Source organism: Patella vulgata, chromosome 4 (assembly GCF_932274485.2).
Source record: "Patella vulgata chromosome 4, xgPatVulg1.2, whole genome shotgun sequence".
In the NCBI taxonomy this organism is placed as follows: Eukaryota; Metazoa; Mollusca; class Gastropoda; family Patellidae; genus Patella; species Patella vulgata.
In genome coordinates, this window is record NC_065882.2 from 11,616,381 (window position 1) to 11,635,941 (window position 19,561).

General features: G+C 38.3%; 1 protein-coding gene across 1 annotated transcript; it reads right to left on the bottom strand.

Moving 5' to 3' along the window:
• Positions 1-12,374: 12,374 nt before the first annotated feature.
• Positions 12,375-17,630, bottom strand: LOC126819503 (uncharacterized). Its single transcript, XM_050547611.2, has 3 exons — positions 15,645-17,630; positions 13,697-13,770; positions 12,375-13,085 (listed from the first exon to the last, which is right to left on the bottom strand). The coding sequence occupies exons 1-3, from the start codon at positions 16,780-16,782 to the stop codon at positions 12,669-12,671; spliced, it is 1,629 nt and encodes a 542-aa protein (XP_050403568.1). The 5' UTR covers positions 16,783-17,630; the 3' UTR covers positions 12,375-12,668.
• Positions 17,631-19,561: the final 1,931 nt, after the last annotated feature.

Consider the following 19,561-nt stretch of genomic DNA (forward strand, 5'->3'; position numbering starts at 1 on the left):
TTATCACACGGAATCTGTAACAAAATTACCAAACCTTTTACTAAATATATATTATACTGCTTACAAAAGTAGGTGATATTCGCGTAAATTATGAAATGGGGGTTAAAGTTTTACTTTTCTGCTCCCACCGGGCTGATCAAGACGAGCATACGTTATGCAGTGTGCTGTAGGTGGACAAGATGACTTTCCGAGAAAGCGACCTTTTCCCCTACTCGAATGCCAATAGTCAAGATTACGTTTATATGTTCACGCCAAGAAGAACTAGAGAGATTTTCCATGCCATGGCTACCGTCGTCCTGCATCACTGACAGGTTGAAACCATAGAGTGAGAAGGAACGTTTTGGTAAGTCGGGTAGTGGAATGCGTTTGCGATTCCACACAAGAGTCACTACGGTGTATCCTCAGCGGTATCTCGTCTAATTGAATCCATCGAGCAAGTTCACCGCACTTGTTGCACTGGGCTAGATTCTTCGTGATGTTTAAACTCCTTTATATTTCTGTATGTCTCAGAGTCTGCCACCACTTTCATACCCGCAACCAATATGTGGAAAACTAACTACTGTCTGAACCATCGTAAATTTTAAACGGATTTTTTTCGTTTATCAACAAGCTACTTAACTTTGGTTACTATAAACTTACCTGTGTGTTTGAAATCAACTCCCGTTCAATAACATCCATTGCACAACTAAATATCCCAACGAATAAAAAATTTCTCTCGACAAATTTGACTATTTACTTGTAATTTCGACGGATTGGAAGACAATAATGCTTTCGTCACGTTTTGGGGGAAACCAATGCAGCAGTTGCCGGGGTGGTTTAATTTTGACAGATAGTTTGACAACCACATGTTGCAATGAAAACAAAGCGCGATCGTTTGAGTTTGGGCGACTAACAATATCAACTGGAGGCAATTACAGTAAATAGGAGATTTGTATTGAAACCATTGATCGCCAGTTTATCAAATTTTATTCACGATGAAAATATCACTGATTGCACGGATACTCGTAAAAGTAAAGTCATATATAAACTAAACATATCCTATCTTCCTTATGTTATAAATAATTTAACAAGGATCCTGAAGCTCACCTCCGAAGTCTCCGAGTGCATTGTTATAATTTGATAGCATTCTTTTGATCAAATGATAACCGCTTCAAATAATTAAAACAAAATATTTCAAAATGTAAAGTTATATGTAAAATACGGTAACAAAATAAAGGTATACGGACAGTTATGTATGTGAACGCTCAAACTCAATCCCGATCCGAGACTTATAGCTTATTCTTAAACCAAACTTGAATTGTCGTAAATGTACCTAAAACCGTTTCGATTTGCTATGCTTTCACCCCTTATACAAAATGATATCTCCCGGAGATTGACGTAATCAGCTTCCATATTGGTATTTTTCTGTGTCAAAAGTTTGTGGGATTTCAATTTTTCAAGAGAAATTTTTTATTCGTTGGGATAATTAGTTGTGCAATGGATTTTATTTAAGTAGTTTGTTCATAATCGAAGAAATCCGTTTAAAATTTACGATGGTTCAGACTAATTTTAAAAAGTCCAAAACTTGGCATAAAACCACGTTTTGGTGTTCATTTGTAAACCTACTTCTATACTCACAACTTTGTTGACGTTTATCTATTACATACCTCACTTGGGTAAATATATATCATTATTATTATTATGAGAGAGAGATGGGGATTAACATCCGCTCGACACAAACTAGGTCATTTCGAGACTAACATATGGTTTAATTTTATTTCAATAATTCGCTTGCGCGTAGGGGTTTTTAGCAGTGGGGGGAAAACTGGAGGATCCGGAGAAAACCTCACGAGGTTGGACAGGCGACCCTACTCCTTGTCACGTACAATCGGGGAATCAAAACCATGCCAGTTGACTCAATGACAGACCTTATGATACAGCGCTCACGCGCCAACCATTCGGCCATCCAACCCCCAGTTATTATTATTAACTTACAAATACATACCCTGCTTGGAACTACGCCATAAATACTTCCATCGGGATTATCCACTAATTCTTTATTTAATACGCCGCCATTTGCAGAATACATGTAACATATATTAGACGAAAAGACTAGAGAATCACACTGTGATACCTGTAGACAACTCCCAAAACAATCCAGATAACTCCGTGAACCCTTCATCTCCAGTCTTGTTATATTTGCCGCGATATTAGTGGTATTTGAAAATGGGCGAATTATACCATATTCAGATATCAGTGTAGCCGTTATGTAATGATGATTTAATAATACCAAGTTACATACGCAATATAACACAAAATGTCCATACATTCTTAACACTGAAGCCATGATTTGAGAGGTAAGTCACTATAAAGAAAGGTTCGGTCTCTTTACACAGGACATAGTCTGAAATACGATTACTATTGGCTTACTGAACGATGCTTATCTGGTCTTTATCAAGCACATAAGATATACAGTTGAATTCCTAAAACCATTTCACAGTTGAATTCCTAAAACAATTCCTAAAACCAACATATTATATATACCACTGATTGTGGCTTATTCCCTTGTCTTTGTCAGTCTGTGGACTTACTGAATGATGCTTATGATTATCTAGTTTTTATGAAGCACATTAATTATACACAGCTGAATTACTAAAACCAATCACAGCCTCACCATATTTTTTACCACGGATTGCGGCTTCTCATCCAATAGTCTTTATCAAGAAAATGATGCATATACAGTCGAATCAATAAATATTAAGCCAATCATATTTAGAGAAATCTAAAGAACTCTCCAAGGTTTTTTTGAGAATCATCTCTATTTTAAAGCTCAATGGTAGACTTTTGTCTTGTTTGTTTTATCATGCAAGATCAAACGTTAATCCAACCTTTGAGTTTCCACACTAAACTTTTATCGTGGCTATTTCAATCAATCCATGTTTAGTACTGTTGCTGCACCTCTGTATCTTAATATATTGTATGATCAATACACCGGATGCATGGTAGATATTGGGGGCGCGTGCATAATATAATATACATAAAAAAAATAATCGTTTATATAGTGTACTTCGAGGAGAAGTGTGCTAGGAACACAGCGATTTTACCTAATTTTCGTCGCATTCGGTCAAGGGTTCTTAAACGTGCGCATCAAACGACTAGATACCGCTCGTTCCCTGATCCCACACTGGAAAATCCCAAGGAACTTTTTCAGCCATCGACAGGATCGAATCCAGGATCTCTTTGCTAGGGGACACGCGCCTTACAAAAAATGACCATCCTGTAAATCTTAAAACGAGACGAGATATTAAATACAAAGTACATCTGTTAAGGGGGGGGGGGGTGGATGGCTGAATGGTTAGCGTGCGCGCGCTGTATCATACAGTCTGTCATTGAGTCGACTCGCGTGGTTTCGAATCCCCGGTTGTACGTGGCAAGGAGTAGGGTCGCCTGTCCAACCTCGTGGGTTTTCTCCGGGTCCTCCGGTTTCCTCCCACTGCTAATTATGTAAATAAAATTAAACCGTATGTTAGTCCCGAAATGACCTAGTTTGTGTCGAGTGGACGTTAAACCCCATTTCTTTCTCTCTCTCACACACACATCTGTTAAGCCTGGCTCACACGCATGCGGTAGTTAGCCGCGCTGATTATTCTGTGTAACAATTTGCGTCACCTAGTGTAGGCATTTGCTGTATGTCAATGTGCGCTGAAGTAGTGCGAGGTGAGTGTCGGTAGTTGGGTTACGTAAAGGTATTGCATGAGTGTCGCAAAAGCTGTGCCAGGTTTACGTAGACCTGTCCGCGCATCACTATATTTAGTCGAACGACGCAATTTGCGGGCCAACATTTATTTGGCAGACTCCGGTACCCTACATCTATCCTCGGCCGTATGACGAATTCCGCCATTGGAACTAGTTTCAAGTTCCCGGATTAAAAACGGCGGACCCCATGAAGACGCCGAAGAGTGTTTTATCTCAAGAAGCTGTCAATGTTTGAATCTGTTTTTCTTTCAAGTTTATCCGATTATTTTTAAACAAAGGACAATTTTGCAATGAAAACTCTACACACTCTTCGAACGACGCCATTTTGAGAACTTCTTTCTAAAAGCGGCAAGATTTCATAATAAGTAAACCGGTAACCGCGCCACAATTGTATGGGTGTAGCTACATACCACTTACAGACGAGGTTAGATGTAGGGTACCGGAGAATACCGAGGTTTCCCGAATGGGCCAACATTATCTGACGTAAATGTTGCGTAGGTGTTACGCCTGATTGAGACTTACTTTAGATGAGTTAACTCATTAGTTTGGATGAGTGAGTATCTTGGTGGTATCTCAAAACATATCATTGATAAGTATAAGAACCGATACTTGTTCGCATAGATGACTGGGCAGCTGTGTGGCATGTTAAATTAAATATTAATAAGAACAATTTACTGATGAAGTTTAAGTTTGTTTGTATCCCATAGTAGCGATTACATCGCGACTACTGATTTATTGACCAGATATGACTAACATTAAAAAGAAAGGGAGAGTTTAACGTCCATTCGACACAAACTAGGTCATTTCGGAACTAATATATGGTTGAATTTTATTTCAATAATGCAATTGCTCGTAGGGGTTTTAACAGTGGGAGGAAACCGGAGGACCCAGAGAAAACCCACGAGGTTGAACAGGCGATCCTACTCCTTGTCTAACTTTAAAGGGGCAGTATGTAAGATTTGCATAATAAAATGGCGGTTTCTGACATAATAGTTCAAAATGAATATATTGAACATTTCAGTCAAATTACTTTATATTCTGAATGAAGTTATGAATGTTTGAAGTTTTTGATAACAAAATCCTGATTGCCTCCGACGATTAACAGTTAATATTGTCGATTATCAAGTACCAATGCCATGATAATAAATCCGGTCCCGAGTTCACAAAGCATTCTCAGACTTAAAGGGCCAATCCCGATAATATTTTGGAGAATAAAACTGCTTAATTTTGTGTTAAAATCCCTTAAAATCCTCTACCTTGGGGCCGAGCAACTAACTCAACATATGAGATACGTTTTCAAACAACTTAAACCCGTCAGTCTTCATCTGGAAATGGGGACCGGTGTCCCAAGCAGTATTATGCGGTGTCTGGATAAAACCAGACTTTTATTTTATAAAAATAATGTGTAGGTGCAATTTACCTTTCGTTATCAAGTACAGCACATGGGTCATTCATTGTATAGACCTCTGACGGAATGGGAATAGATTATCAGGTCATCCAACGAAAACACTGACCCGAAATCTTAAAAGGGTTACGTGTCCGGATAAGCAGTTTTGACGTTCACGCCCAAACGACTCAATATTTTGAGCTGAATTTTTGAGACAAGGTAAATACACCATTCCTCTATATTTTGGCGCTTAAATTTCATACGTACTCAAATCGGGACAGTCCCTTTAAGTTAAGAATTTACTCAACTTTCAATCACTGATTATGAGAAATATCTTTGATCCAGAAACACAAAACTTTACACATAGTTTATTATTGATGTATTTGATACATTAATACAACATAAGTTTTATAAAGGGATATATTTGAGTTAAAATAAGGCGAGCAATTTTGAGTAAATTCTTAACTTAAGTCTGGGAATGCTTTGTGAACTCCGGGCATGGTCTATTATGTTACATTAATCCCGAAAACGAATGCGTTGAATGTTTGCCATGTGGTTCCTGATGTAAATAAAGTTACACACTGCGTCTTGACTTAAACTAATATTATTACACAAGTCGATATTCATCTTGCCATAAAATCAACTGAAATTCAAAACTATGAATCCCAAACTTCATCATACAATCACAAAACATGTTATCAATACTAAAGACTTACATAATACATTTGTAGGACCGTAACTATACTAATGTCCAAAAGAAAGTATACACTGCACATTTCGTGCTGCATCAACCATGGTCGTTTTCCATCGTATGCGGCATTTGGGTACAATGTCAATTTGTTTCGCTTTTTTATTTAGCTTAGACATGTTGAGTTTGGACGCAAGAGACAAACTCAGTAATGCTTTATCAAATGTTTTTAATCTAAACAAAACTTAGTCATACTTTTAGTGTGTATACTTTCTTTTTGGACATTAGTATAGCTCAGAGTTACGAGGGGGCGGGAAGTGCTCTCAGGGGTGCTGTAAAATTGACGGACAATGTATATCTATTCTATTTATGGTCGACAATTTTTTCACAGGGGGCGGGGCTGTACATTTGCAGATAGAACTTTCAGTGTGTTAGGACCGCGGCTCTTGAATACCCTTCCAGAAAGTGTAAATCAATGGCAGACTGTAACGGATTTTAAAAAGAACCCAAAACACATTTTTTCCGTAAAGCATTCCTTTAACGATTGTGTAACATTTGCGAATAGACCTTCCACTGTGTTAGCACCGCGACTCTGAAATACCCTTCCAAAAAGTGTAAAACAATATCAGACTGTAACAGATTTTAAAAAGAACCAAAAGCATACTTTTCCGTAAAGCATTCCTTTAACGTTTGCGTAAGACTTTGTGAAGCGCCAATGAATGCATGTCAGTAATGTGCACTATATTAAATGTAATATTTAATGTGATATGTAATGTAGACAACCCTTTCTTATCAATATCATAAACCAGTATCCGATCGTAAAACATATACAATACAATTAGCCTACCAACATATCAAATCGATTTAATCTGGAGTTGCGTGGAATGAAAGGTTATCTATATCCGAACACATAGCTCCATTTCCGGAAGTTCGATTTGCAGCTTATGTTAATAGGCCCGATTGAAATATTGCAAATTAAAACGATGCACTAAGAAATTAAATTACAAAGTTGATAATTAATATACGGTGGTTGAAAACGGTCATGTAAAATCGAATTAACGCGACAACACATACAAAAATGATTTGTATTGTTGGATTGACTTTGACAAAGTGTAAACATGAGATATTGTATGTACGGACAAGGCCACAGTGTCCTAGTTACAAGTTGTAGTTAGTTGTGCAGTTAAACATACATTATGCAAGAGCTATGTCTGCCTATTGCAGGTCTTTCTTTAGGCCCGAAATGTCATATAAACTATTAATTAGATATTTATTAACATGCCAAGACACTCTCGATACCATCGGATATCTCCGATTTTAAAAAGATTAGAACGGTTCATCCATATTTTGATTTAATCTAAAAATGGAGGAGCGAGACTTAGCTTAGAACAACCAGTACGGTGGTTGCAATTAATGCACACGTCTTGTCAAACCTTCAACAGCTAATATCTTCGCTTGCAATAGAGTAATTTGAATGAAAGTTTCAAATTAATCATTTTGCATTATCATCCATATTTTGATTTAATCTAAAAATGGAGGAGTGCGACTTAGCTTCAAACAACCAGTACGGTGGTTGCAATTAATGCACACGTCTTGTCAAACCTTCAACAGCTAATATCTTCGCTCGCAATAGAGTAATTTGAATGAAATTTTCAAATTAATAATTTTACATTATTTATTTTCGAACTATTATAGCAAGAATGGTTAGCTCGTTATCTAAATCTTACATAATGCATCTTTAATAATGTACTCAATAAATACTCAACAAATAATAAAAACGAGTTTAAAATAGAGTCGCCTTGTTCAGTTTAACATGCATAAAACAACTCTTTTTGTTAATTGAGTACATTATTAACCGCACAACTAACTACAGCTTGTAATCAGGCTCCGGTTTCACAAATTTACTCAAAATTGTTCGCCTTATGTTAACTAAAATATAGCCCTTTATAAAACTTTTGTTGTTTTATTGTATCAAATACATCAATAAGAAACGATGTGCAGATTTTTGTGTTTCTGGATCAAAAGTTGAAAGTTGAGTAAATTCTTAACTTACGCCTGAGAATGCTTTGTGAACTTGGGGCCAGGACACATTTCTGTGTACGAGTACAGTTGCCTTACCCATATACTAGTTCACAATTCTATGGAATACAATCATTGCTTTTTCCTGAGCGACGTTTCGACTAGTCTTCTCTAGTCATTATCAAGCAATGATAAAATATAAAAATATAACAGGACACTATATACATGTAATAAGCAGTAATTGTATTCCATAAAATTGCGACCTGTATACTCCAGTTCAATTATTAAATGCCATTGAAACAGCATATACTAGTTCTAGAAAACCGGGTGCTACTTTCCAGTGTGTTGTGCAGTTCATACATGGTCATTTTTCTATTTCTGTTGTCGGTGAATGTTACAGCCCCATTTACATGCACGACATTTGTAGGGGGATCACGTGGCTGAGTGGGTTAGACGCTGGGCCGCTAGCCTGGAGATCCGGTGTTCGATCCCTGCATTGGCCGAGAAAGTTCATCCAGATTTTCCGGCGTGGTTCCCCCTTGTCAGTGATGCAGGACGGAGGGCCTGACAAGGACAGCTGTCTAGTCCTTCGGATGAGACGTAAAACCGAGGTCCCGTGTATACATTGAATACACGTAAAAGATGCCTTCGCAGTTGGAATTCGATATAAGAGTAGGCGATAGTGCCGCTGCCCGGGCAAAATTTCCCTGATAGCACACTGTATGGCGTATGCCCGTCTTCAATAGCCCAGTCGGAGCAGAACAGTGGGACGTTAAACTCCATTTAATTTTATTTCATTTTGAGAGGGAGAGAGATGGGGTTTAACGTCCACTCGACACAAACTAGGTCATTTTGGGACTAACATATGGTTCAAGTTTATTTCAATTATTTGCTTGCGCGTAGGAGTCTTTAGCAGTGGGGGGAACCGGAGAACCCGGAGAAAACCCGCGAGGTTGGGCAGGCGACCCTACTCCTTGTCACGTACAACCGGGGATTCGAAACCACGCCAGTTGACTCAATGACAGACCGTATGATACAACACCCCCATTTCATTTTGATCTATTGATACAATTAGAGTAAATTAGATAGTAATTCAAGGGACATAACCACACTTATAAACTATCGTTTGATAAAAAAAATAACAAAATTCAAGACTTGCGAATAAGATAGAGAGGAGAGAAATGGGGTTTAACGTTCATTCGACACAAACTAGGTCATTTCGATACTAACAAATGATTCAATTTTATTTCAATAATTCGCTTGCCAGTTGACTCAATGACAGACCGTTTGATACAGCGTGCGCGTGCTAACCATTCGACCATCCCCACACCCCCCTTGCGAATAAAGATGAAGGTTGTGTGGACAATAATACTCAACCACTAGTTAGAAAATACACTTGGATAATCCCTGGCTTAATCCAGTTTGGGATCCTACAATGTCATTCACAGATTTTTCACCCATAACATTTCAGGGCACTGGAAAGAATTGGGATTTATTCGATTATTTATGGTTACGTGTTTGTTAAGCTGGAGCAGAACTTTGCTGATATGCAAGCGTTTCTGGCTACTCTTTTCACATTCCCACTGTCAAGATCTTTTTTAAGCGATCTGTTATTTTTTAAACATAACTTCTTTTTAAATCCCATTCGAACGAATCGACACCTTTTCCCTCAACGAGTCGAACGGAAGTCACAAAAATTCACCCGGAGTGTCCCGGGTTCAAAGAATCTTCTCGGCCCTCGGAAGTATTTGAATCCGGAATAAATGGCACATGATGATAATGTTTTGGTGAACATTTTCAAAATTAAATATATTAAGAATTACATTTGTGTTATTATTATTATTTCAAAACCGTTATACAGTTGTGTTCGCCAATGCGATCTACATAAAAATAAATATAATAAATATTAATAAAATATATGAATGATGAAATCATTTAAAAGAAAAAAATATATACATAAAATACAAAACAATACGGAATAAATGAATATAACAAACATAAAATACAAAATAATAGAAATAACATAAATAGACAGAAAATACATAAAATACAAAACAATACGGAATAAATGAATATCAATTATGCCATATTTACAAGCTATTTTATCACGTCTTGTTGTTGAGCATAAATAAATTCAGCGCCAAGACACCGCCTTATGGAACACCGAGATAAGCATATATTATTTTTACAATTTCAGTAAGTTCTATTACTATTTCAACCATTTATAGTCTGTCGTGAGGCAAGAATTTCGATATGGTGTGGGGGTGGGTGGGTCTAATTATATCACTTTTTCTACCATTTATAGTCTGTCAGGGGGCAAAAATTTCGATATGGGGTGGGGGGGGGCAAGTATATTACTATTTCTACCATTTATAGTCTGTCATGGGGCAAGAATTTCAAAATGGGGGAGGAGGATGGGCAAGTATATTACTATTTCTACCATTTATAGTCTGTCATGGGGCAAGAATTTCCAAATGGGGGGGGGGGCAAGTATAAAATACAAAAGAGTACGAAATAAATGAATATCAATCAAAAGCTGTGATTGAGATACATTAAATTAATTGTGTGTCATCAGAATACAGGTAATCAGTTATATCGCATTTTCTTTAGCTATTTGGTCGAGTGTTAAACAAGATTCAGTCGGTTTAACAACCATGTACAATCGACGAAACATAGATTAATATTTATTCCATATTTTCTAATTATTGTGTCAGTTAGTGATGTATAAAGGTTAAATAAAATCAGACACTGCCTTGCGGAACGACGAATTCAAAATCGTTTTGTTTGCACAGGACATTGTCTATAGAAAGTAATTGATTTTGTCAAGTGTTTAACAATGGTCAGTCTGTTTAACAGCCGTGTACCATCGGAACATAAATTAATATTTATGCGATATTTTCTAGCTATAGTGACATGTTAAATAAGAATGTTATATATTTAAAGCTTTATTATTAACAGAATAACCAAGCGAAATGAAATGAAATGAAATGGGGTTTAACGTCCTACTGTTCTGCTCCTAACCTGGGCTAACGAAGACGGGCATACGTCATACAGTGTGCTATAAGGGAAATTTTGCCCGGACAGCGGCACTACGGCCTACTCTTATATCGAATTCCAACTGTCAAGGGATCTTTTACGTGCACGCCAATGTGTACACGGGACCTCGGTTTTTCGTCCCATCCGAACGACTAGACAGCTGTCCTTGTCCTTCATCCTGCATCACTGACAAGGGGGGAAACCACGCCGGAAAATCTGAATGAACTTTCTCGGCTAATGCAGGGATCGAACACCCGACCTCCAGGCTAGCGAGCCAGCGTCTTACCCACTTAGCCACGAATAACCAAGCATCAGCTTGGAAAGATAATATAATATTGTGGTCAACAGTGTCAAACTACAGTATTACGAAAGTAAAATCAACAAAAAAATATCAGTCCAAAAATGATTCAATTCCGTTCAGTATTTACAAAGAAATGATGAATTAAAATTATTTCAACATTTAAGACGACATATTAACAGGTTGCAGATTGACCTGTTTTTTAATTTGATGTTTTAATTCAAAGCCAGGAAATCATAGACGACGCACATTATACTAAATAGTTTTAACATATCATTTCTCAAGGAATTATTCTAAATACGGGGGGTTGAATAGCTGAATGGTTAGCGTGCGCGCGCTTATCATAAAGTCTGTCATTGAGACGACTGGCGTGGTTTCGAATCCCCGGTTGTACGTGGCAAGGAGTAGGGTCGCCTGTCCAACCTCGTGGGTTTTCTCCGGGTCCTCCGGTTTCCTCCCACTGCTAAAGACCCATACGCGCAAGCGAATTATTGAAATAAAATTAAACCATATGTTAGTCCCGAAATGACCTAGTTTGTGTCGAGTGGACGTTAAAACCCATTCCCCTCTCTCTCTCTCTATTCTTGCCGTTCTCCAGTAAAATGATTTGCTGCTTCGTGTGTTTACAATATTGTGGACGTATATTATTTTTATTATGTTTCTAAATGAAGAGCCCAGGGGAAATACGATCTAAGTCATCTTTTCAACGAACCCCAGTTAATGGCGCCATCTGGTAGCAAGTTGTAAAAGCTTTCTGTGGAACAATCAATTTCAGGTAAAAACGACCAGATTCACATCGAACCAAGGCCCTTCTGAAATTGCCTTCCGGACAAATAAAAGTCCATCATACCCTTTATTTAACCTTGTACTGGTAATTATGGTTCTTGTTAAACACCATTTTTAAGTTGTAATTAATCCTACGCGTTGTTCTGTTCGCGTCAAGCATTCTCGTCCTAAAGTCTGTTTTGCGTTTTATGCGAAAAGAAAAAAAATGTGACTTAGATCGTTCTTTAAAAACATCCTAAACCAATGCATGGCTGCAGTAAGCAATAACTATAGTGACAGATGTCATACACTAGCTACGGTACAAGGTATCTAAAAACACTCTAAATCAAAGCATCGTTTCACTGTGGTATAAGTAGTGAAGGGTATGCTAGGGTTTCTAGGGCACCTGTCATTTAAAAAGTTGTCATAATTAACAAATGTGTCACTGCATGGTAAGCCCAGTCCACACCCCTGTCACTGCATTGTAAACCCAATCCACACCCCTGTCACTGCATGGTAAGCCCAATGCTATTTTGTTTCAGAAGTATTCACTAAAACCCGACAGACAATGCCAATTCTAACAACCTTCTTCTTCGATTTCAGACCAAAAAGGACAGAAGGCGGGAAAAGAGAGAATGCCTGATAAACAACGGTCAACGTTCAACTATCATGAAATCTGGAGAAGCAATTACTAGTCCACACCTCTGTCACTGATGACACGTGGGAAGTCCAATGCTGTTTCATTTCGTATGGCTTGGTCTCCAGCCCTGTTTTATACGATCCAATTTAATCAGATCGGTCGATTTTAGACGGAAGGGTTTCGACCTCAGATTTTCCTTCGAAAAAACAGAGAACATTTTCCCATCGTAAGCTTCCTTCCCACAAATCTTCGCTAAACTCGACAGTTTACATAGTTTAAACACGTCCTTTAATTCCTCGACCGTGAGGTCAGAAAATGGTTTTACTGGTTTTTGATCACCAGTTGTGGTTGTGGAGGATTTAGGTTTTAAATCCAAATCATCAATCTCAACATATTCACCCACCTCTTCGTCATCATCATCATCATCATCATCATCTCTATTTTGATCTGCTTTCGTTTTAACTGATGATGTCAAGGTTGACGTATTTTTGTAAAGGGGTCCAATAGTCCATTGAACCTGAAAAATGACACATCATTCATTTTATCTTTGATATTAATTTCATTGCAAGTTTGGGAGTCACGGTGGTTAAGTGGGTAAGACGCTGGCTCGATAGCCTGGGGGTCGGGTGTTCGATCCCTGCATTGGCCGAGAAAGTACATTCAGAATTTCCGGCGTGGATCCCCCTCGTCAGTTATGCAGGACGGAGGGCCTGACAAGGATAGATGTCTAGTCGTTCGGATGGGACGAAACACCAAGGTCCCGTGTACACATTGGCGTACACGTAAAAGATCCCTTGACAGTTGGAATTCGATGTAAGAGTAGGCCGTAGTGCCGCTGTGCGTGCAAAATTTCCCTCATAGCACACTGTTTGACGTATGCCCGTCTTCATTAGCCCAGTTCGGAGCAGAACAGCAGGACGTTAAACCCCATATCATTTCATTTCATTGCAAGCTTCCATGAAACCCAATTAGGACCAATTCTAGTGGCCGAATAGCGGCGTTTCCACATACTTCTTTTCAAGAAATCTTTTACATGCATTACCAAATGTTTCATCGGGGCATAGAGAATACAGTACCTATATAGCACGGTCAGTCGAAATTGAGAGATAGCAATGAAGTTTACGTTACCTTGTCGTCTCTGGTGTTGGGCTTTGTAACTTCTTTTCTTGGTGGGGGTATGGACGGCATAGAGATGACAGGATCTGAACATAAACAATTGTGGTTCTATAATATATTGAACGCTAACTTCCAGTAAAAAAGGAAAATTCTGACATAAATTTACTAACGAGCACATTGAAGCAAGTAAAACTTGTCATAATAATTATGGTACAGACTAGTCAATGGGAAGAAAAATCGAGGCCCGGTGTACACATTGGCATGCACGTAAAATAACCTTTGACAGTTGGAATTCGACATAAGAGTATCCTATAATAGTGCCGCTTCCGGGGAAATATTTCCCTCATAACATACTGTACGTCCCTGTCGGCGAAGAACAGAAGGACGTTAAACGCCATCTGATTTCATTTTCATAAGGTGTGTCACCGATAGAACCACGTGAGTTTCGTTGGCATCTCATCATTTCTCTCGATAAAGTCTTTTTCTTTTAAAGTTACAATTTCATATTTTCTAAGAAAGTCAAAACATAATTATTTCTATTTCTTTTGCTCAATAGGTTGTCAACTCACTATTATACGATCATATGTGTCATTGTAACACTTAAAACTCATTTACACCGGAAATAATAACACAATTACCTCCATGGTTTTCTATTCTCCACCATGGAGTAGCTATCTTCAAACGTTTGAATTTGAAGAGGAAAATGATATTTTTGCCAATTTCTCAACTGGTAATAGTGAAATATAGGATTAATAGGATTATTCTTTAACAAGGTAGGACTGTTTATAGATACCATCTATTTTAAGACTTTATTTTAATAAATTTTAAAAATATAACGTAAAAATATGAAATTGCAACTTTAAAATAATATTTGTTATGGAATATAGACCATATAAGGTGATATTGTTAGAAAGGTGACCGAATCGTCATTTTGAATTTTTGTATTCTGGACTGGTAAATGTCATCATTGTATATCTCTATATAGTTTTCACAACATTGGATATTGAAGGGTAAACTGTTGTTTTTTTTGTACTGGACTGTTAAATGTCATCACTGTATATATCTATATAGTTTTCACAACATTGGATATTGAAGGGTAAACTGTTGGTTTTTTTGTACTGGACTGTTAAATGTCATCACTGTATATATCTATATAGTTTTCACAACATTGGATATTGAAGGGTAAACTGTTGGTTTTTTTGTACTGGACTGTTAAATGTGATCACTGTATATCTATATATAGTTTTCACATCATTGGATATTGAAGGGTAAACTGTTGATTAATAACAGAAATTTTCTGTAAAGGGCATTTAGCGATATATAATAACAGACATCTTTATGTATAACAAGTCATTCAAATTGATCCACCCTGAACCGTGTATTTAGCGATTGAATTTTGGACCTAGCCTCGATCATCATTACTAAAGTCGGTACTATAAAAAACATAGTCTCGATTATCCATTTTTGATTTAATCAGAAGCGGCAGACCGGGTTCTAATCCAGTAAATATCGAGAGTTGATTATGGTCTGGTTAGGTTAATTAATAATTTAGATAACATTTCAGGCCTAAAGAAAGACCTTCAATTGGTAGATTTAGCTCTTGCATAATGGATGTTTAACTGTAACGATTCAATGGGTACCCTCACCGCCAGTTAGTTATATGGTGAGAGTACCCCCGTTGAAACCTAGCGAATGTTATCCATACAGCTGTCTGTTTTAATAACAAAATTGCAGGATTGTTTTCACAATTCATTAGGAAATGACCTTACAATATTTTCAACAGAATGGGATAGTCTCTTTAAATTTTCTACCTGCCAAAACCATATTATCTTTCTCAATATACCATATATGTGTCAAATGGCGTACTAACTATGCGATGTAACTAGACTAATAATAAAGGCGCTTTTACTTCAGAAGGCGTCATCATGATCCTACCTAACGATATTCTTTATATATTTACCTGGTTGAGGCGCTCTTTTAACTGCAGAAACCGTTGCCACGGGCTTGGTCTTCTTTCTCGGTGGACGTGGTGGAGGGCATTTCTCTTTACCCTCTAAAGCAAATCGCACTTGGGCTTTCTTCGTGAACTCAACATACAGCGAGCCGTCCATAACTTCACTTCCTTTGGGGGTATGTGAAAAGTTCCTGGCAACAAAAAAGTTATAATTCGAGGAGTCCATATACATCGGATACTGAACGGAAACTTCACTTAACTCGGGATTGCTTAGGGGAAGAACAAAAGCGGATCTTTTGATAAATTTACTTTCACTCTTATCTTGATTCTCTTCCAGGGCTTTGTAGTGGCCCACAAGGACGTCTTCAGAGTATACATGATTTAAGCACATTTTCCCTTCAAAAGAATCCAGGTTGCCAAACGCTTCCAATATATCATCGGACACAACTTCTCTGGAAAGTGTCTCCCCGAATTGAACTATCTGTGGCAATGGGAACCTGTCAATGACTTCTTGTAAACTATACTCATCTTCGTCTGGTAAAACTTGAAATTGTCCCTTTAGAGTTGAAGGAATGTGAATGATATCGTTCAAGTTATGTAAACATCTTAGGTACCGAGGCGATGCTTTCTGATCAGTGGTTACGGGAAGACTTTTAAGTATGTCGCCATGTTTTAGATTAACAACGGAATCCCTTCCTTTAAAGCTCACAGCTTCTTGCACATGAAGATATCGCGGTCGATCTTCCATAACATCTGTGATATTTGAGTATACGTATTGTACTCCATTAGCTGGGAGAATTTTAACTGCACCTCTGTAAGAGAGCGGGATGCTGAATTCTCCAGGTATTGATCTATACACAGATCTACGTGAAGTCCTTCGATGATCCAAACTCTGACTCTTCTCGGAGCTACTCTGTTTTGTGCTCGAACAAGAGCTCAAACGAACAAAATTAGTTTTTACCTTTTCAATAGTTTCCAAACTATCAATTTTCAGAAGATCCCCGCATGAGAAAGTACTGACGTCCTGGTGGCTGTAGAATCCCTCGGTAACCTTGACGACACAGGGGAATGTAGCATGGTCCCCTAATTCCTCCAGTGTAGTGACGTCATCACACCATTCTATATTGTCAACGTTCTCGGCCATGCTGTTGACTGTTCATCAAACCATAGAACATACAGTAGGTATGTAAGACAGTCGGCCGAGATTGTCACGCTGGTCCACTTCAGGAAATACCAGCAAGAACTCCAGCTACTCGAACTCACCTCCGACAAGTCCAGCAACAATTCTAGCTACTCGAACCCACCCCGACAAATCCAGCAACAATTCTAGCTACTCGAACCCACCTCAGACAGGTCCAGCAACAATTCTAGCTACTCGAACCCACCTCAGACAAGTTCAGCAACAACTCTAGCTACACAAACCCACCCCAGTCAAGTTCAGCAAAAACTCCAGCTACTCGAACCCACCTCTGACAAGTCTAGAAACAATTCTAGCTACTCGAACCCACCTCCGACAAGTCCAGCCGCAATTCTAGCTACTCTAACCCACCTCGGACAAGTCCAGCAACAATTCTAGCTACTCGAACCCAGCCCAGACAAGCCCAGCAGCAATTCTAGCTACTCGAACCCACCTCAGACAAGTTCAGAAACAATTCCTAGCTACTCGTACCCACCTCAGGCAAGTCCAGCAACCCACATCAGACAAGTCCAGCAACAACTATAGTTACACAAATCCACTACAGACACGTCCAGCAACAATTCTAGCTACACGTACCCACTTCAAACAAGCACAGGAAGAATGTATACTTATCTCGGCTGTGTTGATCGCAAATGACTGGTAAGAGTCGATTTTGATTATAGGCATCGAATGGGTCCGTGTCTTTGATCGAGTCATGTATAAATTATCCAATTAATTAAAAGTTATATTACTCTCTGTCTAACATGAATGGACGTCTTAATATAGGGCACGGTCACCTCATATACATGCTTTAACTTGCCAGATAACACCGCATAGTCATTTAACTTCCGTATTAAATATAAAATATTAAATTACACCTTATGACTAGATCTATTTGTTAAGGCCAACTCAATATTCGTCAAGGTCGCTGAGATGTAAATAAGGTTAGAGCACGTGATTGTTGGTGGGGTTGTAGGTTAGGTTTAAGAATTTGGGGGAGAGGTTAAGTCTCCGCATAAGCACTGACCTAGGATGATGACAAATTAGTTCGTGATATTTCCTAGTTTTATTAAAAAAATACATACAATACATTAGATTTATATACAAAAGCGATTACACTGTTTTTTGGTGTTGGTGGCGCTGATCTATTTGTTAAGGCCAACTCAATCTTCGTCAATGTCGCTGAGATGTAATTAAGGTTAGAGCACGTGATTGTTGGTGAGGTGTGTAGGTGAAGGTTAGGGTAAGCGTTAGAGCTAGGTCCAAGGTTTGGGTTAGGATTGGGATTGGCGATAGCCCTGTTTACATCTCGTGACCTTTGATCACCCTTAAAGCTGGCCTTATGAAATAGGTCTAACCAAAAAATGGCTGTCTTCAATTACAACTTATAAATAGTAGTGGCACACATACAATGCACTATATCACTTGCACAGTTATAGATTACCAGTTAAGAAAGAATGCTATTCATAGAATTAATGTATTGGTTTGGGGTGGGGTGGTTGGCTTATAACACATAATGTAATAATATTATATTCTTAGATATTAATAGATAGGTTTTTATTCATATTGAAAAATAACAACACACTGTGCTTTAACAGCAATTTCTATTTGTTTGCTTAAAATAGATATATTGTCGTTAGTGTGCTTATTTGCGTGATATAAAGAACTCGGGCATATCAACTTCCTAGTAGCGAGGTCAACTGCATAAACAACTTTGATCAAAGTAACGGTTATGGTGACTGTCCAATAATGTGTGTAACGACTTCGTGCACTTTGATCCATGTCTTTCCACTGCATGTGTTATAAATAAATGTAATGTGAGTGGTAGACCGAATTAATAGTTTATATAATGTTATCTTGGGTTTTCCTTCTACATGAAGTGGGGGTCGTGGCGGATAAGTGAATAAATGAAATGAAATGGGGCTTAACGAACTACTTCTTTGCACCGTATGGGCTAATGAAGACGGGTTACACGCCGTACACTGTGCTGTTTTGCCCGGACAGCGGCGCTACGACCTACTCTTATTTCAAATTCTAACTTTCAAGGGTTCTTTTATGTACACACATACAGGCCTGTCATTGAGTCAACTGGTGCGGTTTCGAATTCCCGGTTGTACGTGACAAGGAGTATGGTCACCTGCGCACAAGCGATGTATTGAAATAAAATTAAACCATATGTTAGTCCCGAAATGACCTAGTTTGTGTCGAGTGGACGTTAAACCCCATTTCTTTCTCTCTCTCTCTCTCTCTCTCCATAAGTTCGGTTAGTTCAGAACATTTCATACTAAACTTAGGCTGTATGTCTACAGTGCTGCTTGAGAACAGACACTAAGCTAGATGACTGACATTTTAAGTCATAAATCGACTTTTGGAAGAGGTCTATTCTTGAAGTATGAAGTAGACGTATCTCTGTGTGCAGAATGGGGATATTTAAGAGGCCAAACCTTATTTCATCACCAGGTTCCTTAATACTGTGTTCAGTAGTTTTGTTTTCGGAAAACGGGAGACAGAAGAGATGTGTACTGGACTAATCGATAAGGACTGGTCAGGATACTAATGATAATTGTCAATTGAGAATTGAAAAATGTCCGCATTATTTCATCAGGGCCTGTCGATGCTTTGTACGTTTAAATTCACTGTATCATATGGTCTGTCATGGAGTCAACTGGCGTGGGTTCGATTAACCGGTTGTTCGTGACAAGGAGTAGGGTCGCATGTCCAACCTCATGGGTTTTCTCCAGGTCCT

Bases quoted from the DNA above. Each gene is read 5' to 3' on its own strand.
- LOC126819503 (XM_050547611.2), bottom strand. From the start codon at position 16,782: ATGGCCGAGAACGTTGACAATATAGAATGGTGTGATGACGTCACTACA. The intron at 13,771-15,644 runs GTAAATATATAA...GTTTATGTTCAG, and splicing joins TAAAAGAGCGCCTCAACCAG to ATCCTGTCATCTCTATGCCG. The intron at 13,086-13,696 runs GTAACGTAAACT...GTCATTTTTCAG, and splicing joins CCAACACCAGAGACGACAAG to GTTCAATGGACTATTGGACC.